The following is a 26,439-nucleotide window of genomic DNA, read 5'->3' as shown; positions in this document are numbered from 1 at the left end:
AACTCTAGCCATGTTGGACAGCTCCCTTTCCTCTGTCTGCTCCTGTTCACAGCAGCTAAGTGATCTAAGAGTGTGTGTTGGTGTGTGCCTGTCTGTGTGTTATGTGAAAGAAGTGTGTGTGTGTGTGTGTTGGAGTATTATAGAGAGCATGAATAAAGCGTCATTTTTACAAAATGATCTTAGTCAAGCAGTCTTAGAAAGTGGTGTGTGGTGGGGGGTGAAAACATTTCAAAACTACTGTTACTTTATTGAACTTACAGCAGAGAGTGAGGGTAGATGTGCGGGGGGGCACAGAATTCTTGTTATTTAACAAAGCGGCGACTGCATTAATAAAATAATACTCTACCTCATGTCCTAGTATTCTGTTCACTTACCTCTATGGACATGTTAAAGTAATGTCAGCATAATCTCACTGCAATTTTGCTTTTTCAAGAGATGACTAGAATATTTTATATACACTACCCATTAACTGAACATGTATTTATACGCTGTCTTTTGATATATTTGTTTATTTGAAATTTACTGTTGGAACTAATGGGAAAATATACTGTAGGGCTCTCTAAATAAAAACTCTGGTTTTTCAGGAATCCCAAGCTGAGGTACAGCTTGGGATTCCTGTTGTGTTGTTAGAATTTCTTTACTAGGGTTCCCCAGTAAACCCAACCAATTCCCACTGATTTGAATAATTGGACAAACCAACATATGCTAACATTATATTTTAAAAACCATATATTACTTTTCAGCTTTTTTGTTCCATTTCTGAAGTACAGGATTCATCAGAAGGTTACCTGCAATTAAATAAATCACTCCAAATAGCCACCATCTGAAAAGGATGTCGAAACATTGACATTTCAAAGGAATTGTAATGGTTGTAATTACTTTAATGCACATCTCGTATACTTGTGATGTTATGGATACAAGTCAAGCTCATGACCTTGATCTTGCATCGTCCTCTTTCTCGCTGCCTCTTCAGTGTCTTCTTAAACAACAATGGCATTAAATAATCTGTATGAAATGCAATGTAAATTGTCACTGTATTGGTTGTCATGTTTTGACACACTGTCGTAAGCATTTTGATAGCAGTAAAGCTCAGTGTGTGTCCTCGTAACTTCTAGGAGCCCTGACTCACCTTCAAAAGCCCAGTCATCCACATAGAAACATGCTCACAAGCACACACATGCACATACAGGGCTCTGTGCGAGGCTACATATACTACCTTTCATCTCCTCTTCACATGGATACACACAGATGTCCACATTTAAATGTGCACGGTCAGACCCTTACAACACTCACATACACACAAATATGCACGACTCTAAATGACATGTATACACTGACGCGCACACACCTTACTCTAAATGACATGTATACACTGACGCACACACACCTTCCTCCCTCCCTCCCCCTCTCCCAGCCCTTGTCAGTTGATTGTGTTATTACTATGCTAACCAAATCCTTATAAATGTGATTTAAGGCTTGGCGGCTCCGCACTCCTGTTTTAGCCTTCTGCTACTGGTGTTTTACCAGCAAGAGGAGGACTAAGGGTGGGAGGTGTGAAGGGATGACGAAAGAGAGGAAGGCATGGATAATGAAGAGGTGGGGGAGAGAAAAGGTGGGAGTGAGTGGGAGATAAGGGAAAAGATGAGCAGTTGAGAGGCCTGGATGAGAGGTGGAAAAATGGAAGAGGTGAGCATGAGGGAGAGAAAGAAGGATGAGGAGCCAGGAAACCAGAGAGGGAATGGCTGCTGCACATTCCCTCAGCAGTCGTTCCCTCCCTGATACTATAAAAATGCTGCTATAAAAAAAAAAAAAAAAAAAAGCATCACCTGTATCTTAAATGAAAATTTCAATTGGAAAAACTTAACAGCCCTTCAAATTGCCGAATTTTACACGCGCCAGTAAAGCCTAAATAACAGTCAACACTTAGGGGGAGGGGAGGAGATGGGGAATGAGGGGGGTACTAGTGGGGGTTATTTTGGTTGGTTGATGGTAGCTTGATCAAGGTGACTGGACTGTGTTTTGTGGTTTAATTGCAGTTCAGGACTTTGTGTTGTTGAAACCTGACCTGACAGAACAAAAGAATTAGACTAATAGGTAGTAGGACCACCCCCCCAAATGTCCAAAAAAGAACCAGCTTGTAGCGAGGCATGCAGACAGCAAGATGGGCTCCTTGGTAATTCGTGGCGTTCAGTGGACCTTTGGTGGTAATTGAATCAGTGCGAGTGCTGAGTAGAGCTAGCATAAAAACTTGTTAACCCAAAAGGTCAACTCTCTGCATTGTTTATTTAGCAGGGAGACCGGATAGAATGAGCGAAAGAGAGATGGAGGCTGTGACTCAAAGAACGAATAAGGGAGAGAGAGAGTGAGAGAGGGAAGGAAGGGGTCAGAGAAAGGAAAAGAGAAGGAGGAAGAGACAAAGATGGGTTGGTAGTGGAACCATTTGTGATCTGGAAAACCCAGCCAAGCTTTACATGACCATTTTATGCTCTTGTTTATGTGTATGGAAAATGGAAAAACTGTGTGTGTGCATGCACACCTGGTTTTACACTGCTGGAACCAAAACCTGTTTTCACACATACATTGTAGGGACTCAGCCTTCCTTGTGAGGGCCAGATGCTTGTCCCCTTCATCTAAATCACAAAATGTTTGTGTGACTATGGGGTTTAAGGTTAGGGTAAGTCTTCAGGAAATGAATATAGGTCCGTGGCTCAATCCCAGTTCTTTTAATTGCATCCTCACTTGTATCCTTTCTTTGTACATTAGTCCCACCCAAGTAAAATGTGAGGAAAAGATGCCTGGAGAAAATGTGAGGAGAGAGGAATAGAAGAGTCACACTTGTAGAGACATGAGTTCTCCTTTTCTGCTGTCTTTCACCTGAAGTGTCCAATCACCAGCTGATTTTTGATGAAGGTACATGTCAGTCCATATGAGATTACCACAGAGGATGCTCTCTTCTATTTTCGCTCATGTTTCCTCCAGTCAGCCTCCTCACTCCTCAGAGCAGGAATAAGAGCTTTGATACATCCTTCAATGTGGCGGACCAGAATGACTTCTGGGTCGAGCAAGGGTCAAGGAGCAAGTAACAATCAAATAATAGAATTGAGATTTACCTAGTGTAAAAACCTCAGTTTGCCTGTGATTTGCCTCCAAGTCTGCCTACATTATAATATGTATTATGTTATGTCATGGTCAAAGTCCATCCCATTTTATGTTGCACAATTTATCAGTGAATACACAGGTCAAAGAACATTAGATATGATTATGGCTTTTATAAATCTTTGCATTCAGATTTTCAGAAAATCTTGTACACACACTCACACACTCACACACCCACACACATACCGCCATCTGGGAAAGCCGTTAGCGGTTAGCAGTAGCACTTAGCAACGCAGCACGCTCCCTCAGTCCACTCAGTCACCTTGATCTGCTTGCCCTTCACACAGCACCATAACTGCTATACTACATCACTGTGGGTGTGGGTGTGTGGTTTGGGCGGTTCGGGGGGGGGGGTGGTTGTAAGGAATGTGTGTCTGTGCATTTGTGTGTGTCCATTACAGAGCAGTACAGTGGGATGTAAATGCCAGGGGAGGAGGGTAGAGGAGGCATTACCCTCAAATGAGCTACTGTGGAGTGAGATATTCCTCAGTCTGTGTAGGTTTTTCTCTGTGCATGAACATATGCAAATCATGTGACTGGGTGTGCCTGTGGGCTTTTATGTGCATTTCTGTGTGCTGCATACTTCTGATTCTAGTGAGGATCATTTTACATTCTGGACATAAGAATTTAAGGCACTTCCCGACACTGGAAATTCACAGGTTGAGCCAAATAAAAATTACTAGCTCTGTGAGACCATGGCTCTGGTTCTGCAAAGCAAAGTATTGCAAGGAGACACCACAGATGCATTAGTTGAGTTTCCTGATAAACCTTTTGTTAATTAAATGCTGAAACTCCATCTCAGGTTTGAGGTTTTCATATAAACCCACATCATTTAACTTAAAGTATGTCATTTAAATGTGTTATATTTAAATTGTTTACCTGTATTTGCAGTTATTAAAATTTGGCATCATAATAGTACGTGTGCAAGCATTTGTACATTATGTATTTGTGTATGTACATTGACTGAAGTCAGCACGGAGTTGAGCTACAGTGTTCCCAGCACTGGCCTACACTTCTCTTCCTGAATTCCAGGCTGAAGAAGGTACAGACTCACATTCAGAAACTCACAAGAACTGAGTAAATCCTTAAATAAAATCTTGGGTTAAGAAAGGGTTTCTATGTTAATCACGTGGATAGAGATAGCAGAATCACTCTTTGTCCTTCTGATGTCATTCTTCATGTTACATGTCAAATAATTCTATAGAACAAATCCTCCTCTTTTGTTTCTCAGTCTTTTAGAAGGACACACAAATGTTTTTCTTGCTTTTCCTTTCCCTCTCCCTGTCTGTTCATCTCGTCGTCATCTCCCTTTTCCGCAGGTCCAGGACCAGTGGGCAGCCTTACTGTATCAGGGCTTCATCCTCGAACTGTAACAGTTGCCTGGGTTCCTCCCTCCCAACCAAATGGCATTATCACAAATTATACCCTCTATCTTTGCCCCAGCTCTGTCTCTTCTTTAGATTTCAAACCCAGCTCAGTCTCCAGCACCATCACGACCTTCGGCTCCAGCTTAGGTCCTATGCCAAGCCTGTTGCCCAGCCCTGAGGATGCATATCTCAGCTCAGGTCATAACCTCAGGCCAACTCCTAGTCTTACCACCCCAGGCTCAACCCCAGACACTAATGACAGTTCAAGCACAATCAAAGACACCAGACCTCACCTTCTCTCAAAATCTTTCCCTGGGGTTGCAGAAGAAAAATATATCAGGTTCACCTGTATAAGCAATACAAGTCAAGGCCCTGGTTTCACCTCATCCCGCTTCACTGAGCCCAGCACCCCCAGAGTAAACTCAAGTTATTTACTGTATAAGCAGGACTACAACAAGGCCAGCTCTGAAACTGAACATTTTATAAAACAAGAGCTCTTCCACAGTCCCCTCTCCACCTCAAGTTCAGTCACTGTTCCAGGAAACATCACTAACTACACTTTCCTGGACCTACTGCCATACCAGACCTACAGCCTCCAGGTATTCTGTCATATTGATAGTTTTTAGATTTATAATAGCATTATGGTAAAACACAGTACTGTCTTAGATAATCGAAAAGATTTAACAAAAATATATAATTAAAAACAAATTATGTAAATAGAAGTTATATTGTCACAGCTCAAACAAATGTTCGTCTGCTTTTCTTTCTGATTGTGCTTCAGTAACAAATATAAAACTGGATCAACTGGATGTTGTTTTTAAAGTGCTATATAAATAAATTTGATTTGATTTGATAAAAACTGAAATTAAATTTTCCACTGACAGTGACCCCCCCCCACCCTTTAATTTTCTATTCTATGCAAGTGACTGAGGAATGACAACAGAATCAAGTATCAAACTGTTCTCAGCACTATTAATTGATAATATGCTGACTGAAGAAAACCAGCCTTACATCAGAAACGAAACGTGTGTTGTACTGGGGTGTTGCAAAGTTTCTCTCCATCATCCAGGTGGAAGCGTGCACCACTGTGGGTTGTTCAGTGCCTCAGATGACTCTGCACTTTCATACCCTTCCATCCTCCCCTGAAGGGGTTCCTGCACCTCATCTTTACTCTGACACCCCTACCTCTGTTCTCTTGTCCTGGGGTGCACCAGAGCGGAGCAATGGACCACTGGAGCGGTGAGAAATGATCATATATACTTGAGTTTCTCAGTGACCAAGGGACATGCACCTTCTTGTATATATTTATGTTTTTTTCTGTGGGATCTTGTGCTGAGAGTAGGTGGCTGATTGAGCGTAGAGTTGCTGGGACCGAGCAGGTCTCGACAGTGGGCCGTGTCCCAGCAGACCCTCCCCCTCTTTCCTTCCTGGACTCTTCATCAGCTCTCAGTCCCTGGACCAGCTACCAGTATCGACTTGTGCTCCATAACCAGGCAGGCAACACCACAGGTTTGTCTGTAGTAATGGGCTTCATGTGAAATTAATTTTGGCTAACTAAGTTAGATGTAATAAACAGTTTATGATCTTTAACCCCTTTTTGTTACATTTTTCCAGGACCTTGGGTCAGTGTCACCACCAGACCTTCTCGGCCAGCTGGTCTCAGTCCACCAGTGGTGAAGGTCTTGGGGCCAGAGTCGCTTCAGGTAAGGACACTTTTTTAGCTGATCTTTTACAGGTTTAGTAAAACACCTTGTTTGTGGCATGAGAGCTGAAATGCACAAATATAATCCAAGTCAGCTGCTACGGAAGGTGATTTACAATATCTTTTATTACATTTAAATGGTAGAAGGTCTCAGAATTTATAAAGCATTTCTTTCAAGGGAAAATACACAAAAATACAATGCAACTTCATAGAGAATCTCTTCAGTCACTCTGGGTTTGACAGAAGTGTAGAGTAGAAAAGATAAACCAATGTCATGCTGATTCTTCTCTCTTCCTCTTTTGGGATTTAATGAGACAGAAAAACATTCAGCTCAAGGTCTCCTTCAGAAAAGGGGTGAGGCTGTGACCCTGTCAGCTTCCTTCCTGTCGACCATTTTGAAGGAGGAGCCAGAGTTAAGTTCCACCACTGGCTAATCCCACATCAAGGCCTATCAATGAAAGCCACTGAAACAATATTATATGCATGCACACATACACACACACTCACAGCCCTGCACTAATGCTAACTGTAGAAAAATGCTAATATCTGTCATCATTCCAGCATCGCCCCTGTCATCTCTGCAACAGCACAGCTTTTAGAGGTCACAGGTCTGAGAAGGAAAGTGTTCCTTCCTGGTAGTTGCTAATTGGACAGACAGGCAGGCTGCTTCCTGGTTACCAATTGACCTTGACAACAAAGAGCGTTTTGAGTATCTCCTTTCATTTTCAAATGGCTTTTTGTTCTCTCCTTTGTTGCATATCACTTTTTCCTCGTGGAGGTATTCACTCACACCTGCTTAACCATCAGCTTTGTAGTTTCTTTTCAATTGGCTTATGTTCTTTTTAAAGGTCAGGATATCAAAGCACAGCCAAAGTGTAGAGCATGGTGACATACAGTACAGCACCCTTTTGGCTTTGAGAGCTCATAGTTTGTGTGAGGTAGTGAGGGATGAAGAAGAACAAGACCACAGATACAAAACACTGTAAATAAAGGCAACAGCTATGTGTTTTATAGCAGCTAGTTAGTTATACTTAATGCATATTGATAAACTTTTTAAACCATTTTTGTGATTTGATCTTGTTGATTTGATATGTGGCAGCACGGTGGCGCAGTGGTTAGCACTGTTGCCACTGTGGGTTTGAGTTTCTCAGTGACCAAGGGACACGCACAGTGGGCCAAACTGTTGATAAATTTACCTTAATGTGTTTACAGTGGCACTGATGTGTGTATGAGTAAATTAACTGTATTGTCAGCTGCAGAGGATGGCATACTGTGCCTTTCAGGCTTTGTTTCTCAATGTAATAGCACAAGTGCACAAATACACACACACATACATTATGTCCTTAGACACCTTCCTATTCTTTTTTACATCCAGCTGTCACCTGTCTCTCTTTCACTCATGTACACATAAACGCATAGCCAGAGACACACACACACACACACACAGTACTGGCCTTGGTCCTGGTGCTCTGTATCAGCCCAGGGTCTCTGTTGTCTTCACTGTCTCCAGATTACATTCGGGTATTCAATCTGTAAATGACTTCCACCACAAAACACACCCAACACGCACTTTGGGAAATGAGCTACCTAACTCCACGTGACCCTGCCCATATGTGGTTGTGTGTGTATGGCTTGGAGTGTGTGTGTGCATGTCCTCTATCACCTTAGTGTCACTTATTAAATGAATATCAAGGTTGTGTGAGAAATAATTACTCTTGACGTTCATTCCACTTAATCACCTAAATTCATGTCCCAACAAGCTCCGAACTGATCAGTTGTTGCACTTGTATCCACAAGTGCGTTGAAGCACACAGTATGTGAACACGGGTGTGTGTGCAATTTGCTGAATTTAGGTGCAAGTGTCTGTGTGTGGATGTATAAGCACAGCATTTATTGTATTGATATCTGTAATTCAGAGGTGAGTATGTGTGTGTCTTACCATTGTGTGTGTGCCATTTGCATTCATCCTCACCCTGAAATGCTGACAGACTGAACCGTTTCCAAATCAGATGCACTGCTCAACGACGACAACCTTTTGTTTTTGCATGAAGCAATTCCATTACCAGCCGCTTTCATTATTTTAGCTTGGTGTTTGTGCGTTTGCGTGTGTTTGTGTGTACCCTGTTTTAAATGTAATGAAAGGAATCTTCCACTCAAGTCAAAGTCAGGTGATCTTACCCCCCAAGAGATACACACAAAAGTGACCATCCTAATGCAGCATGTTTATATTTTTAGGAATGATTAACATACAATTGCTACCTATATGAGTAGCACTCAAACCTGACCACAGAAGCATTCACACTCTAAAGTAGATATGTTTTTGCATGAACACAAACTGAAACTCTCTGTACACACACACGCGCGCGTGCGTGTGCACCCTGTGCCATGACTTCCTGTAGTTCATTCATCTAAAAGCTTTCTGCTGTCCTCAGCATGCCAAGAACATTGAGGATGCCCAGCCAACCAATGAGATGACTTTTCTGGGATAATGATAGGACAGTTAGAAAGGACTAGGTGAACTAGGCCTTTTGTTTTTCTCTTCCACTCTGATTTGTGCTGCCTTTTTAAATGAAGAACCCGTAACTTCAGACTAACCCACTTTTGTTTCAGGTCACATGGTCTCGTCCTCTTATTCCCAACGGAGAAATTCATGGGTATGAGATCCGCCTCCCGGAGCCCCATATCCATGACAGCGGCAACATGTCTGAGCTCAACATCACCATAATGGACCTGATTCCATACACAAACTACAGTGTTAGTGTGTTGGCATGTGCCATGGGTGGTGGACATGTTGGAGGATGTACGGAAAGCTCGCCCACTCCAGCAGTCACATTACCCACAAGCCCTCAAGGCCTTGCACCACTGTCAGTAGTGGCTATCAGTGAGTCTTTCCTTGCCATTTCCTGGCGACCACCAAGCAGGCCCAATGGACCTAACATCAGGTAAGTATCTTACTACACAGAAACCATGCCTTTTTTTTCCTTAGCTTTTAGCTCATCAGCCCAACTGCTTTCTGAACTGTGTGTGTATGAGGTGGCAGAAGCAATCTGTCAAAACACTTCAGAAAACATGACTGTTTCTAACCCTTGGCATAGGCATCTTGCTGGTTGTACCTGTACATGAGACAACACACCTCTGTGGTTCAGACATGCATTGATACTTTCAAAATTTACAGAACCAAACAAATTGCTTTTATTATTTTCTAATGGAACTAAACCAAGTGAAAGAATGGTAAGAACACAAACAGGTACACATCTGCAATCCAATAGAAATAGGGAAGAGTTCATATGTCTGGAACTCAGTGTATGGAGTCCATTGTGTGGAACCACTCTGTTATATATTGTTAATCAGTCTTGTTTTATTTATTATCTATAGCTCAAAGTTTAAAATAGACTGGAATCAGACACACACTGTGTTCAATTGCAGCTGAAAAACTCAAGCAAACAAACCTATAGAAACACGTTAACAAGCTAACAGGAGTGCTATGGTAATGGGCTAAGTGCTGTGCATTTTTTACTCAGTGTTTTCTCAGTCCTAATGCACATTCTGGTCCGTTTTGTTCTGTTCTATTCTACTTTGTCTGCGATTAGCCCTAAAATAAAGGTCCATTTTCCTGGCAGGCGATTAAAATGCATGAGCCCGTTTCTCTGTTCTGCTCTGCTCAGCTCTGTTTGTCTAAGTGGGTTGGTTAAAAGGCGGCATTAAGCCCTTCTCTTCTGATTACAGCAGAAATTAGCATCACTGTGGGGAGAGGAAAACACAAATCCTGCAGAAAAAACAACAGAGGGAGGGGCAGAGGGAGGGAGGGAGGGATGAGATACAGTGAAGCAACAGAATGGAGCTGATGAAAAACATCAGAAGAGGAGGAAATGAATGATAAGAGTCTGCGCAAGTGTGCATCTGCATGTACAGTGTGCATCTGTGTGCACATACTGGTTCACCTGTGTACAAGTCTTGTGTGCTAATGCATTCCTAAACATCTAACCATCTGTGTGTTTTCTTTTATTCAAATCTCCCCTTCAGATACAAGTTGCTCAGATGTAAAACCCACCAGCCCCTGGCCGTCGCTGTTGTCCCCACAGAACCAGCCTCATCCCCTCCCCCCTCTGAAGATCTCCATCGCTGGCTCCATGTTTACTCCGGCACCAAATTGTTCTACCAAGATAAAGGCCTAAGCAGGTGAGATTACTGAAATGAGCTCTAGAGCAAACGGCAGTGCTGCAGTGCCGCTGATGCCGATCTTTTAATACCGCTCAAAGATACATTAAGCAAATATCCCAAAGAATTAAATTGTTTTTCACACAGCGTCCCCTAATCTCAGTTTGGCACTTGGTGGAAGCTGACTTTTTCCCTCTATGCTTGCTAAACAGCTCTGGCTGTACTCTTTTCGGGTTTGTGTGCCTAATGTGCTTTATTCAAGTTGTAAACTGACAAACTTTTGAATGTGTCAGCACTTTTCACTTTATTGGGTTTTTATGGGAAACTAATTAGTGCTTGTTTAATAGACATCTCCATATTAGCAGAACTAACAGAGTAACTTTAGAGTGAACAAACACAGACAAAGACAGACATGACTGAAATTTGAGGCCCTTATATCAGTTTATTTCTCTTAGCTGCAGCAGTGGAGGATTGATTCACAGTTTCAGGCTCTTCTTGCTCAAAGAACTTGTCTATATTAACATTTGTTATTTTTTTTAGCTAAACACCCTTTTTATTGAGAATTTTTAGCTCAAAAGGAAAGCACAACATGTTGTAGCTCCCTTTATCAGAAATGTAAATGTTGTCTCTCAACAGATTCACCCGTTACGAGTACCAGTTAGTGGTCTGTAATGATGTGGGCTACTTGTCAGGAGAGGTTGTTACTGCGGTGACCATGGCAGGCATTCCCCACCACCCCTCATCCCTGTCTGCCCATGCTGTCAGTCACACTGCTGTACATGTCAACTGGACGCAGCCCTGTAAGATTACCCTCTCTCAGAAACACGCATGGTCTCCACAGCAAACAGTGTGTATTAGATGCACATACACCTTCACAACATGATCCTGTGTGAATATTGTTCTGTCAGATCCCAAACTAGAGACTTAATGTTTTTATTTTGACTGCTCCTTCACTCTTCTCCATCTCTTGTCATGTCTGTCTTAGCACTGCAAGACCTGCAGGGAGAGGTGGAGTCTTACTTTCTCACAATAGAGTCTCCCCAATTTAGTCAAACCTTGGTTTTACCCCCTGAGACCATCTCTACAGTGATAAGGGACCTTTGGCCCAGTACCACATACCTGGTGTCACTCCAGGTGTCCAATGGAGCACATAACACAACTAAGGCGATAGTTAACGTCACCACAGAGGATGGAGGTACGTGAATATGGATATATTTTTTTGTCAGCAGCTGATTTTAGAAACTGGTAAAAAATCTAGTAAACTGGGGGAAGCTGGTATAAATGTATTCTTACTTCACGTACAGTATAAGTGTGAGGGTGTTTTGTGAATGTATATAACAGTGTGTCATATACAATACACAAATTCAGTACCTCCAAGGGAGGTGTCTGTGTTAATGTGCATTTCTCTGCGTCTCTGTTCTTCCCAGGAGATGTTAAGCACATCATGTACTGAGGCATGAAATCAATACAAAATGTGTGTATGTGGCAGATTTAAGGTGTTGTAAAAGGCATGAGGGTGCTACACACACACACAAACACCCCTAATGTATATATGCAAGCTGGGTTCTACCTGACAAACAAGACAGCAAACATGGCTGCTCTCATGTCTTATGCAGGCTGTACAGTATATTTTTACAGTACAATACCAACACAGCACTTGGGCTTTACCAAAAAGTTATTTAATGATGCTTTGAAGGCTCTTTACCAGGATGTATCTGGAGCTCTGAGGGAGCGTATTAAGTTGAATATAAAAGTAAAGTACATCAGTTCTTGTATCTATTCATGTTTCCCTTTTCAGTTGGGGTCAGCTTTTACTGCCTTTAGCTATGAATTTCACAGGATGTTTAACTGTCATAGGGACCTTTCTTTCTATTTCCTCTTCACTTCTCAGCTCAATCTCTCTGGGGTTGTCTTTCAAATCGCTCTGTGTAATCATATGTCAGAGGCCGCTTACTCTGTTGTTTTCTTTCTGTCTCCATTTCAACCTCTGTCTCTGACCGTCTCTGTGTGTCTTTTTCCCCATCACAGGTCCTCCAATGTTTCAGTGTAATCATATGTCAGAGGCCTCTCTCGTTCTCTCTAATCTGAGCAGTATAATAAAAAGTGCATTAAAAACATTAGAAAATCATTAGGTGCTAAAGGCAAAGCACGGATCGTTTAACTGAGAGGGCTCTGGAGGTAATTTCATTATTTTACAGCCATAAGGGTGCACACACACACACACACACCAAGGCCAAATATATTTTAACTAATGCAGCTCAACCCTACCAACCATCTTAACATGGCCTGCAATCCATAGGGCAATGCTAACATCAGGACTAATTGGCAAGAAAAATGTGTCTGTGTGTATAAGTATGAGTGAAAGAGACTCGGTGTGCAGTACTGCGTTAATAATACCATCCTGCAGTAAATGAAATGTAGAGCAATAGGTTGGGTTTAGGTAAGTGCGTTGGCAGCAAATGAATTGGGCTAACTTCCCTTAGCTGAGTGCATTTCCACTTAGAATTATAGATAGAGGTTGTATAATTACCCATCTCACTCACCGTCTCTCATATGCACTTGCTCTGTTTGGTTCTCATTCTCTTTTCCACTCACAATTCAACACTATTATCATTTAAAGAAATGTTGGGCAGTTAAATTAACACTGCTGTCTGTTCTTTACTCCCTCTCTTTGACTTTTGATTTCTTGCTGCCTCCATTTCTTCCTCCACAGATGATCTCTTACTTGTCCTCTCTATCAGATTTTCTGGTGTCCTTCACTGTCCCTGTACTACTTCTTCCTTTTGCCTATGACTATACTTGAAGGCACTATAGATTACCATAATATATTCATCACCATAAGAGTTTTAGTATGCATGTCCTCTGTGGAGGTGCTGAGAGAGAATTTCTTGTAAAAGTGAACTAAGGGAATTAAAGGGATTAAAGAAAGGTAGAGGCTATGTCAAAGAAAAATTCACAAAAATATACACAAAAACCTCACCCTATACTGTGTGCTGTACTGCTGTACAGTTCATGTACTACTAGATAGCATTATCAGCACAACACTGCAAACAGACACACAGGTGGTCTCACTGCCTCACAACTCACAGACTCAGAGTTGCCCTGTCGCATATGCACATCAACACACACTGTTGGTTTCTCTCTGTCACATACACAAACCCTCTCTGCCGTGCTGGACACACAGTCTCGTGCCTAGAGGCTCTGTTTGTCCAGCTCTCTTTCTTTCCCTCACACACACAGACATATACACCTCTCGGATGATGGAGGATTAAAGGAGTTTGATGATTGAAAAGTTTGTAAAGTTGTGTCTCACTTCACTGTGTGAAAATGGTACTGCTGCTGCTACTAGCAGTGAATACTGGGGACCTCATCGTCACAACACACAGTGTTTTTGATGAACTTTTCTAAGCCTGGCTCAGTGATCACTAATGCAGCAGTGTTTCAGGGCATTTTAAAGTTTTAGTGGTTTGCTTTTACAAGCAGTTGTCAAATGACTGCGGTGTGAAAACGGGGCTGGAAAAATCAAAGTGCGACACATATGCAGCTGGTTCGTACATCTATGCACCACTAGTGTTGGGCAAGCTGCCTTAAAATTGTAATCAGTTACTTTTTAAACATTACTAATTGAAAAGGTGAGTATATTACTAATTTGTAGCAAAAGTTACAAGTAGCATTACTTGTTACTTTACTTTTGTTACTCAGCTGTCAGTAATGGACCATTACTGAGGTTGCGAACTGTAATGTAATTAATGAATCTCAAATTGTAATCCTTTACACTACTTGTTACTGAAAACAGTAATCACATTACTGTAATGTGTAACCCAAACTTGTTTGTTTGAATGAAGATCACCACATCTCAAGCTGTTAAAGGTTTTGTTGTTGTTTTTCATTGAACTGTTTTGGGTTTCTGTACGACAGCGACGGCGGCCGTGGTCACTCGTGCTCTCTTGTGTTTGTTGTTTTTCACTGAACTGCTTTGGGTTTCTGTACTCACATGTGTCGTCCTCAGAGCCGGACGGGATGTCTGCCCCAGAGGTGGTTCTGGTAAACAGCAGCACAGTACGCGTGCTCTGGTTTCCTCCTCAACAGCCCAATGGAGTAGTTACTGGTTACCACATCTATGTTAATGACCATCTCCGCAGCAGCATCGACAACAGCTCAGGGTCCTACCTGCTGGGGGGCCTACTGCCTTTCACTCTCTACAGTGTACAGGTACACACACAAATAGACATACACACCCAAGCACAGGCACACAAATGTGCATTTTGTTTTGATCTGCTGTGTTTGTGCATTTCAGGTGGAGGTGTGTACTGTGTATGCGTGTGTTAGGAGTAATGTTACACAGACAACTACGGTGGAGGACCTGCCTACCGACCTGGCTGCGCCGCAGGCCCAAGTGATCAGCCCCAGGTAAGACAGAGATGCGCTGTGTCAGTCGTAACACTTTCTGCTTGTTCTCACTTCTGCTTTGATGATGATAACCATTATTAGAGTGTTGCAATTCTTCATGAAATTTTTATTGCCTTTGGTTTGAATTTAGTAATTGTTCATTTTTATCAGCTGCTTAAATGGTTGGTTTGCAGGTTTGACACAACAGAATCAATACAGCTGGCACTAACAGAGCAACTCAGGGATATGCATATGTTTTTGTCTTGTGAAGGCAAAGCAAGACACAAGGACTGTATAAAAATGTAATTTTACTCAGCATTAGATGACTGGGTATCAGTCCAGTATAACATTACATTTGTTTTTATTGGTGCATTGTACTTTAAAATCAGATGCTGTAGGAACAATTATAGACCTGGCCTTATTTCTCCTGCTGTAAAGCATCCAGGCCTCCAAGACAGTGAATGTTGAATGTTCTCAGCTTCAGTAGTCTGTCAAGACTGAATGAAACTCACCTTCAGTATTCAGTAATCATTACTGACGGCCCATGTAAAATTGTTAGCATATACTAATCTATAAAATTATTCTAGTATTAAGATTACCTGATTAAAGAAATGTTACATAAATTATGTTAATATATTGTAATCAGATTATCTCAAAGTTGCTTTTAAGAGCTTACAAAGTTAATAAAGTATGTTGATAAACTGACCTTTTATTTGCAGCCATTAAAATTGAATTACATTTAAAATGCCCTCCTACCCCCAAATTGCAAGGTTATAAATCTTACAGTTGCAAAGGCAGTGGTGATTTGTGATTTGTTTTCTGTCTTGCAGACTGTGGAAGTTGTAAGTCAGTTTGTTACTACACAGGTCTTTCCCTGCCAAAAATGTCAGAGATAAAAAAGAGGAAAATCAATAGCGTGAAGTGTATAAAGATACACACACCCTGACACTGTAACTCAACTCTGTGCATCATTAACCATGCCTGAATGCATGTGTGTGTTTGGGTATGACAGAGTTTGTGTGTGAAAGAAGTGTGAAGGAGAACCCCACCTCTCTCTCTCTCACTCTCTCTCTCTCTCTCTCTCTCTCAGGGCGGTGCGGTTGGACTGGTCCTGTCCTGGCAGACCCAGCGGTGTCATGTTGGGTTATGAGGTCTTAAGACGGACCCTGAGATCATGTGCCGGTAGCTTATCGTGGGTCATATCCTCTGTAGGGGAAGAGTGGGGAGGTGCAGGCGGTGTAAGGTTCAGATGTTCCTACCTGCAGTGTCCTGTGAGTCATGGTGTGTGTGGGACATCCTGCTTCCATCCTGACATACAGGTGATTATGTTCACGTCATTTTCTTTTTATTATTACTTTTGTGTGTATGTACAGAATAATTTTTATCCATTTGTTTGTTTATTCATCACATACATTTGTCATGGACTTTTACAGTATTGTATTTACAGTTAAGAACAACATTTACAGGTTAAAACCACGCAAATGAGGACTGCATTTTTCATGTTTTCCTCGCACACTGCTGTACACAACATGTAATGCAGGTCTGTTGATGTCATGCAAAACCTGACACTCTGAAAAGCAAGATATAACGTAAATGACGAAGCACTTTAGAATGATGTATTTGGAGGGAAGGACAGTATTTCTCTTCCTTTTTGCTCGGCACTGCAATGTTCTTCTCTCAGGTTTCACCCAAATGCAAGAGGCATTCTTTTAACTAGAACTCGCCATGAGCAACCTCAAAACTGTTGCTCTACAACAGCAACAGGATAGAAGATCAGAGTCTGCTTTGGCTGCTGATCTGAAGTGCAGAATATTTTATTGCTGTGTACTCCCTGAGGATATTAGTCCTGACCAGACATTAGGCCCACACACAAGCATAAAAATAAATATTGACTCAGACATTTACACACTCTCACATTTTCTCTTCTGAGCACACACTTCTTATTTCTTATTTCCTCTTAGTGATTAATTTTTCTAAACAGATGAACTTGTCATCTGCATTCACTTCGATGCTTGTCATTCACTGCCAGACAGTGAAACTACCCAGCATACATTGGCCCCCACAGAACAAAGTCACTGAGAAACTTTATTTCATCAGCGTTTTATGTTTGTAGTTAAGCAGTATATTGAGTCTTTAGCCCCTGTCTTGCAACAAACGCATGGCGTGCAGTGCAGGTAGCACTTTTGGGTTTTCTGGTTTCTTACCTGCACAATTACCGTTTTCATGACATGCGCATTGCAATGCCTTGTTACCGAGCAGCAGTCTGTTGACTTCACACCGGCGGGTGTGTCTGGATGAAAATAGGGTGTGTCCAGGTAAATTTTTGGCGTGTTGGTAATATGAGGGTGCACAAAGTGACTGCACCACTGAGCAGCAAAAACCAGGTCTGTGGTCAACAGTCACATCATCATTGCTAGTTAATGGGCGCTTTGACCGTGTTGTGATGCACACCTTTCTAGGTGCGTGCACAGTGATCGTTATACCCTGGGATGCGCTGCACAGGACATGCAAAACTTAAATTGCCTAATTAGTTGACCTGGCATGTCCATCAGCATACTAGTAATCTGTGAAATGTTCAAACTCGCATGTTTCTAAAAGGGGATGTGAGGTTACACACTGATTGAATAACTGCATGTTACGCCCAAAACACACCCCTGCTTTAATGAGGAGATCAAGTTCAGCCTTTTCGGTACTTGCACGGGTGCTTGAGCCATTTTTCCTCATTGTTAAACTACCGAAATGAACATGGACACAAACACAACTTGCACCAATACATCTCGATCAGATGCCGTGGATCCTCAAGACAGGGCCCTTTATGTTGATGCTGACAAAACAGAGATGTAATAAAATCAGGACAGAAATCAGTATTATCAAAACAGGACTTATGAGTTTAGGCACCAGTAATATATGTACCACTGTACCATGTTTCCATTTGTGTTACTGTGGAAACTATTAAGTAAATTACTTTACATAGTGTGTGTGTGTGTGTGTGTGTGTGTGTGTGTGTGTGTGTGTGTGTGTGTGTGTGTTTGTGGGTATATCTGTGTGCAAATCTATGTTAATCAGGTTTGCTGCGGTGGACTATTGTACACTAAGAAACCACATCATCATTGCTGCGAGGGCAGTTACCTGAGGTTCAGTAATTCCTCCAACCATGTCTGCTGTAAAGGCAGTCTGCTGCCAGCAGTTCTTGACCACCGGTGCTGTGGAGGATATTATGTTCATGTGAAAACCAGTGAGTTTCAAATCATTTCCTATGTTCACACTTTCATGGGACTTGTACTGTTCTACTTGACCTATGTTTATCTTTTCTACATTGTACTAATGCTTCCTTCATCTGTCCTTGCCTCTCTAGATGAGCACTGCTGTCCTGACCACTCACAGGGCCGCGTTTCAGTGGGGCTGGGTGACAGCTGCTGTGGGGGGTTTCCTTACTCCAAGAAATTTGGCCAACTCTGCTGTAGTGGGAGCCTCCATGATGGCTATGAGGTCCAGTGCTGTGGAGGCCAAATTGTACATGACACACTGATGTGCTGCGGTGACGCTGAGAGGGGCCGAGTGCACACATATACCCCAGGTGAGTGAAGGATCCACAGTTGTTAAAATATTTTCAGTAAGATGGACATAATGAAGAGACTGTGTTGAATTAAGTTTTTTGCTCAACAGTGAACCTAAACTGGATGAAGTTTACTTTACTTAAACCTTTTGGATACAAAAAGTCAAGTGGTCAAGAGTTTTTTTAGTTGAGATCTTAAATTTTATGTAGGAAAAGAGAATGGAGGGAAAGATCAAAAATGACAGGAGAGTAAAGCAAGGGTTTAGAGGTAGACACATGGTGCAGGAACGTGGGGTCGTTTCCCTCTCTTCCTCTCCCGCAGTGTCCCAAAGCACCCGGATACCATGGCACAGATGGGACTGTGTGTGTGGGTGTAGGTGTGTGTCATTAGACATCTTTGTCATGGCAGATGATGATGAAACACACTCTGGATGGCACCGTTGAGGGCACTGCCAAGCACACAGCAGGACTAATACACACACATTCTCTTTCCTTCACACAAACACAAATACTCTCACACATAAAGACATATTTTATGCATCGACACATGCACACACACATACACAGTCAACAGGGTGCCCTCAGCAGGGTTCGCTTAGTGCTGAGTGCCAGAGACAGACACGTGGACACTATTCATCACACATAAACAATGGCCCCATATGGACAGGCATACAGTACTCCATTAGCCTGCCCGCAAACACACAAAGATCCCTGGCCACACAAACATACATGTAGGCTGGAACATATGACAGGAAAGTTCCTAAAAAGCAAGTCTGTGGAAAGGCTATTTTCTCCCTGTCAACATGTTCATGACATTGTCAGTAACTCTTTCTTTCAGAGTTTTAACTTTCAAATAATGAGTTTGTTAATTTTTAAGTAGCCTTCTACTCTGTCATCCCATCACTCCTTTCATCTCATCTGTTTCTTTTTCTTCTCCTCCACTAGATCCACTTTTCTCTTCCAGCTGAGCAGGCTATATGGTCATCCTTCATTTGAGGAGGCCTCCCAAGGAGTGCATATGCTCCCAACCTTCTCTTCCTCTCCTCCTTCTTCTTTTATTTATTTGCCTCCTATTCTCCTTTTTCATCTTTTTAATTTTACTCCAACTTGTTTCCCCACCTCCTCTGTTTTATCCTCTGCCGTGTTTGCCCCCCCCACTACCTTTTCTTTCTCTTTATCCAACTCTTCCCCCTCCCTCCATTTATGTGCCCCCTTCCCAACCACTCATCCGTCATTAGCGTTAGCTTCCCCATTGAGAACATATGGTATGATGGATTGTAGGGCTAGCGGTGCTAGCAAGGCTAAGGGCCATTTGCCGGGTGCACTGCACCGTCGGGGAGCCCTGGGGCCAGCTATGCAACCTCGACCCCGCACGTCTGTTTCAAGACACTCACACAACATGCACACAGCAACACCTATTAAAGGATAGGCTACTTAACCTTGGCATCACTCACTCTCAGTGCTCCCTCAACATGTTCAGGGTTTTGTGTTTTTTACTGATATAGTGAGAGAAAGATTTGTGAAAGAAAAAATAGGAAGAAAGAGAAAACGGGTGTAAGAGAGGACTTCAGATACAGTTCCATTTAAAATAAATAGTGTAAACTGAAATACATAAACATTGTAAGAAATGTATACAAAATAAAGTAGAGGTAGTAGTAGAAGTAGTAAAAAGACAAAGAGAAATAAGGAAAGGATACAAATAAAGTACAGTTTACATTGTAAAAAAAATGAAACAAATGAGAAAAAGAAACATTTTAAAAACTGTAAAATATGCATCAGATAAATGGAGAGAACAGAAGAGTGGTGAAGAGCGAGATGGAGCAGATTAAAGGAGGAGTGAAGGGTATCCCATTGTGCCCAGCTGATAGACTAGGTTAGGCTGATGTGATTATGGGGTCCCTGAAGTGCGATCTATCACACATTACCGTCCACACTGTCAACAACCATACACACACACTGCGGGGGAACGGCAATGCCAGGAGACAGCCGTCTGGCAACAGATACATGCGCTGGCTTGTGTGTACATGTGCACACGTAGATATACACACAAACACAACAACAATCACACACACTCAAAATAAAACATGCATGCATGATCATACAGAAATGCATGCACACAGTACACACAGTTGCACGAGCACTCACAATGAAACAGGAAAACATGGAGTGTAAGTCGCGTGAAACAAAACCAGGGTCAGAAACATCACCTCACCTAACCTGTCCAGAAGAACACAGGTTTCCCTCTGTAAACTGTAGTGGACGTTGATATTATTCCTGCCCATCCACTCTGTGTACCCACCTGCCCTGCACTCTAGCAGATTTTAAGTGTATTTGTGATTAGCTGATGGAAGCATTTATTCTCTCTTTGCCACTATTACGTATTATTCTCCCATATGTGATAATGAATTAAAAGCTTCTTTCTATGAGTAGGATTTGTGATTTCTGGCCTGGGCACCCCCCAATGGTAATATGAAAAAGACACACAAAGCCTCTTTTTAGGCTTCAAGGCTGTTTTCTTCCATTTTACGAGCTGTGTGAATGCAGCCCTCTCCATTCGTTTCTATGGGGGAGTGCATTCACCGCAGCACCACAGGGGGCTCCGGCAAAACAACGCAGCCCTATGTGTTGAAAACATTTTGCTGCACCAGATGGTGACATCATCTGACAGAGGTGCTGCGTTGGCCAATCAAGTACAGGGGACGGCCAGAATGTGAACACCCACGGGAAAAGACTTTTTTTAACTTTGTTAGCATGAGCATTTACTGCTTTTCACTCTCAAATTTGAGCCAGTTAACGAACCATGACACGCCGTACGTTTTTGTTAGTTGGGGTACTGGATGTTAAACGGTGTTTCCTATCGGTGCTGACACACTGGTGGTAGAATTGGTGCTAAGGTAGAGTAGGCTACGTTAGCACCATGGCTAACCAAAACACAGCTCGTGGGCTGGAAACAGGAATGAAGCCACTCACATCAACTCGTCACCACAGGGTTGTATTGTACATGTCTACGACACTCCCCCTGCAACCCCTCACCCCCTTGACCAATGCACCCCCTTGCATAAGAACTGCGAACGTAGAGTTACTGCGTTAATTTTGTGTTGGGTCGTGAGCACTGTCAAAGTGCTTCTGAGTGTTACTGTTGCAGAACAAATCCAGTGTGTCACTGACGGGGTACTGCAACTGATGTTGACGTGTTGCTTTTGCCAGTGTAGAAATGGAGCAAGTCGAAATACAATCCTGTCCACACATGACTTTATTCAAGCTTACCTGTTCAAGTAGCACTTCTTATGCCATCAATAACAGCCAGCCTATCTTCTACTCTGGCCAGTTTTAGTCTCTGGGGTGTTATTGAGATAGTCTGTAATCCTTTCTGCAGCATTGCCAGTTGTTTTACAGTAACAGTCTCAGTGCTAAATCCCTTCTTTCAAATCTGCCAGTTTGTTTAAACGGTTTTCATTTTACTTTCAAGTAGATTAAATACTGTTTGGTTTTGCTCAAAATGCCTCTGCTTTCCTGCAGCATTTCCTCCTGTGTGGCAGGTTCAAGACTGACTTTTAAGCTCCTTATTTGCTCCTCCTTTCTCTCTCTGAGTTTGTATGTAAGGTGTTTAGTTAAGACTTAGGTGAGATTCAGTGGTGTTTAAAGGAATGTGTGTGGTGTCTTTAACGTCCTGTTGCTCCGTGGCTTTCCCCAAGTCCCCTGCCTCACTGTGCGTGCTCCACTAATCATTTCCCCTTCACACTTTTTTTCTTGACAGTGCATGTTTTTTAACTCTTCCATCTGCCCTTCAGCCCCGCCTACCCCCATCTCTCACCACCATGAATGCCCTCCACACCTCACTTTTTCTTAAAGAGAATGAATCTTAAAATGTGTGCATTCATTAACTCCTTCACTCACTCACTCCCTCTGTCCCAGCCCAGCAGGCCCCATCCAAACATTCAAGGACAAATCTGAATATCCCTTTTCACCGTTTAAGTGTTAAAAGCCTGGTGGTGCCAGGGTGTTATCTTAACGCGCCTTGCCGTGCCATCATCAGAGCGCGTGATGAAAATGGCTGTGATGATGCTAAAAGAAAAAAGAGGAGGGGGAGAAAAAGTAATAATCAAATACGTTTTTCAAGGGCACAGTGACCATTTGCTTGAGGGAAATTATCCCAGTAGTTAAGCTAGCTCACTCCGAGCCTGGTGGAGCTGTGAGATGCATTTGTGTGTTTAAGTGTGTACAAGTGTGCATGGCTTATTAATTCAACCTGGTGAATGGATGTTTGACTTTCTGTATCTGTTTCTCTGTACATATCTGAATGTGACGTTTCTTTATGCAGAGAGAGGCGCATTCTTTCCATAGCCTTTACTGTTTCAGACAAAAATATGCTCATCGGTTTCTGAGTGTGTATGTCTCTCTGTTTGTGTGGGTGTTTATCTTTGCCAAAAGCCCCTCATCAATGATGGGTAGCAAATGGCTAACAGTAGTGCATTCCAAACAGCAGCGTCTGGCTCCTTTAGAAGATGGAGCACTTTCTCAACACAGGAAGACATTTCTCTCTCTGTTAATGTATTTATGATGATGGCTTTTCTATTAAGTTTGCTTTAATGACTGACAATAATAAAACCAGAAGCTGTCAGAAGCACAGAGAAGAGGACAGACTGGTCTGTGTGTGTGTTCTTGTACTTACTTACATAGTGAGGACCAAGAAGTATTTTTCGTTTCACAGAGGACTTTCTGAAACAGGTTTTTGAGGGTTAAGACTTGGTTTTAGGGTTCAGGTTAGAATTAGGTTTAGGTTAGGCCAGGTGATGGTTAAGGTTTGGATTAGGGGCTAGGGAAATGCATTATATCAATGACTGTCCACCCAAAGATAGAAGTGTGTGTGTGTGGGTGCGCACACACCCACCCTATATATACCCTATATATACATGTTCCCCAGATATTATTGATTTCAGTGTAGTTTACTTGCATGCCCATTCACAAATTACAGGGACAATGACAAAAGGTGTAAATGATTTTAATTAAATGATGTGAATTTGGCACCACTAAAACTTTGTGATCAGACACCTCTGATCATGTGTTGTCTCACATTTTGTCACATCTTCTGCTAAAAGTGGCACTTAAACCTAAGAGTTGTTTACGCTGACATGAAGCATCACATCGCCCCGATGATGCACCCAAGCCTTGCAGTCACAGAGGTACTAGAGATCATCTACTTGCTGCTCAGCAGGCCAGCTCACCAGATCTCATGGATGTCTATGATGGGTAACCTGCAGGAGGTGGGCCATGGGTTGTCGTGTTGCCAGCTATGATGTCTCTGGCCGGGCTGGGGACACAGGTAGTGTTGGCAGTAGGTGTAGGACTGGATAGCTGAGGGCATGTGGGATTACCTGTGAGGTGAAGGTATCAGCTCTGGAGTCTGTGCCAGTCTGCTGTAGGACATCTTGTGCTCATGTAATGATTTTACATTCCTATAATCAACCCTTTAAATATTATCTCTCCATCATCCATTTCCCCTTGGCTCACTACATGTGACCAGTATTGCTTTATCAGTATAAACAAAACATGATTTTTTTTTTGTGCTTGCTGATTTTATTAGTTTGTCAACTCGTTGTTGTTTGTTTTATGATCACTTTCTCTTTGTTGATCCCAGACTCATGCTCTCTCACAGACACGAACAGCTGCTTGCTATGTGGCACTCTTTAGTGAATCCCTGTAGAGTGGTGAAAATGTAACTGCCACCAAAGCATTTACCTGAGCTCAGCACACACACACACATATAAACACTCAAGACTCAAATGTACACAAATGCACACAATGTCACGCACATGCCCAGCTGGTAATGTCGGTTGAGATTTAAAAAAAAAAAAGAAAAATACAAAGACAAGAGGACAACCAGTCAGATGGGAAAAGAGTTGGTGTCTATATATGTGCGTGTGTGACTTTGATTATGTGCGTGTTCTCTGCCCCAGCGTCCACGGGGGAACTGTGTGCACTGTGTGAGAAAGTCAATCCACTGTGATTTCATCTCTCGACATGGCATATAGTCTGGCCCCCCTGAGCACAAAGTACACAGTGTGTGTGTGTGTGTGAGCCCAACCAATATTGTATTTTGAGGCTGTTAACATTTATTGAGAGTTCGATGAGAGCTAATGTTGTTTTTGAACAATCAAATGACAGCAAAGATGTTTGATAAGAATCCTTTAAATGTACTTATTTAGAGGTTGTAAATAAGATACTGAGCAATTTGTACAACATGTATTTCAGTACCAGTGTACATGTCTGTGATAAGCTTAAATTGTTCATTCATAAGTACATCAGCCTTTCTCAGTGTGTGTGTGCGTGCAGATTTGTCTGTGTGAACAGAAACATCATCGTTGTGACTGTGTATGTGCTGTTTTGCATGCACACAAACTGTATGCGTGCACTTGCTCTGCACTTTGTGCCAAACCCCTTGTAATGTATTCAGGCATTTAAAATGTTTGCTTTGTTTAAAGTTGTGGAGAGGGTTTGGTCTCCTAGAGAGCTTGGATAACCCTAATCCACAACACACATTTTTATCAGTAGTTCATTGGCAGGACTAAATATTGATTTATCATTAAGTGGAATGACTGAAACCCTAATAATAATTCACGTTGTCTAAGCACCTTGTGTTGACGTGGCGCTCTCAACACTATTAATAAATGTATGCAAATCCAACGTAAATCTGAAGATTAGGGCTGAAGCATTCTGCTGTGCAACAGAGAAAATGAGGTTTATTTTAAAATGTTAACACACATACATATAAATGCACAAACACACAGCTTACAGAGAGGATAAAAAAATGGGTGGTGTGTGTTTGAAAATGTTGACAAAATGTGCAAGCATGACATACACACACCTGTACACAGATAACGCTTACAAAGACAGGCACTGGAATTCTGCTGAATGTGTGATAATATAAGTTTGGCTGCAGAACAGGAGGCAAGAGATGTAGAGGGAAAAAAGAGGATAAGAGGGAGGTGGCAACAAGAGAAAGGAACAAGGAGATACATGGTTGAAAGTGAAATGGTGGAAGTGAGAAATGGGAGGATGAAGAGAATAGTAGACAAAGGAGTTAAAGAGAAGGAAGGAAAGAGAAAAGGAGGAAGTATGAGCACTGAATAACCTAACCAAGGCAGGCAGATGTAGCGATACAGAGATATATAAGTTCATATAGATGTTAGAGATGTAAGAAAAAATAAGAGAAAGCAGATGGAGAGTGGAGAAAGGAGTCTCCTGAACCTCATGTCGCAAGTGTCAAGGTTGGCATTTCCTACATTCAGAAAAGTAGGAGATAGGATCAAGATATGTTGTTTGAACAGAACTGTGTTAGATGATACAGAGAGACAGTTGGACACAGCCATGGTTACACGTGTTGTTCCCGTCTATCATGAGGTTCATGTGTCCCTCTGCTCTGCAGAAGTTGGTCTCACTCACATTTGTACCAGAATCCTCTTCACTGGGTTCAGCTTGAGAGGTGACGCTAAACCCTCAGATAACCTTAAAACAGCGAATCTCTGCAGCAAACATTTGGAGATGATTTATGGTTGACTGGTCATACTAATCCTGGAACTGACTGATAGCAACACAAGATATCTGACTGAAAGGAACATTGTTACATCTACATCCACAGCGCTTCATGTTAAACTGTCCTACCATTCCACATGTCGTGCTGCTACATTTTCTTAGTGTCCCACCATTTTTTGTGTATAATTCTCTGGACTGCAGATGAAAATGATTCACAAACCTATTTCTTTCAAGAAGCTCTAATGCCAGAGATAGAACATTACTCAATGTAAGGTGGTAGTGAAACATCAAGCGGCTAATTCAACTCCTGAACCAAAGATATTTTAGCTGGTGGAGGAAATTGGTTTGCCGATCACCACCTACAGATGCAGCGGGTCATTAAGTTACTTCACGTCCATTCATCCGTCTTTCACATTACCACTTACTTTTTATCTGTTGATGGAAAAACGTAAAACATTTCACGATAGTTCTCATTACTGTTACTTTTATTTAGTTTGAGTTTCATTTTCATCCTGAAAAATAGGTCGTCAGCAGACATTTTGTCATAGTGTTCATTAAAGAAATTAACATTGTTGGCC

The 26,439-nt window shown here is 42.1% G+C and overlaps 1 protein-coding gene across 1 annotated transcript in view; it reads left to right on the top strand.

Moving 5' to 3' along the window:
• The window catches only part of ush2a (Usher syndrome 2A (autosomal recessive, mild)), a 208,689-nt gene that overhangs the window by 119,405 nt on the left and 62,845 nt on the right, over window positions 1-26,439 (top strand). The window contains 13 exon segments of the mRNA XM_020589916.1: window positions 4,476-5,122; window positions 5,593-5,762; window positions 5,866-6,032; window positions 6,138-6,226; window positions 8,836-9,167; window positions 10,249-10,404; window positions 11,020-11,183; window positions 11,369-11,578; window positions 14,393-14,595; window positions 14,681-14,793; window positions 15,863-16,091; window positions 17,839-18,007; window positions 18,128-18,349. Coding sequence (XP_020445572.1) covers window positions 4,476-5,122; window positions 5,593-5,762; window positions 5,866-6,032; window positions 6,138-6,226; window positions 8,836-9,167; window positions 10,249-10,404; window positions 11,020-11,183; window positions 11,369-11,578; window positions 14,393-14,595; window positions 14,681-14,793; window positions 15,863-16,091; window positions 17,839-18,007; window positions 18,128-18,349 — 2,871 coding nt within the window.

This window comes from Monopterus albus, unplaced genomic scaffold, assembly GCF_001952655.1.
Source record: "Monopterus albus unplaced genomic scaffold, M_albus_1.0 scaffold10.1, whole genome shotgun sequence".
Taxonomy (NCBI): domain Eukaryota; kingdom Metazoa; phylum Chordata; class Actinopteri; order Synbranchiformes; family Synbranchidae; genus Monopterus; species Monopterus albus.
Note: the sequence above shows the minus strand (reverse complement) of the source record. Positions and strands in the feature narration are given on the sequence as shown.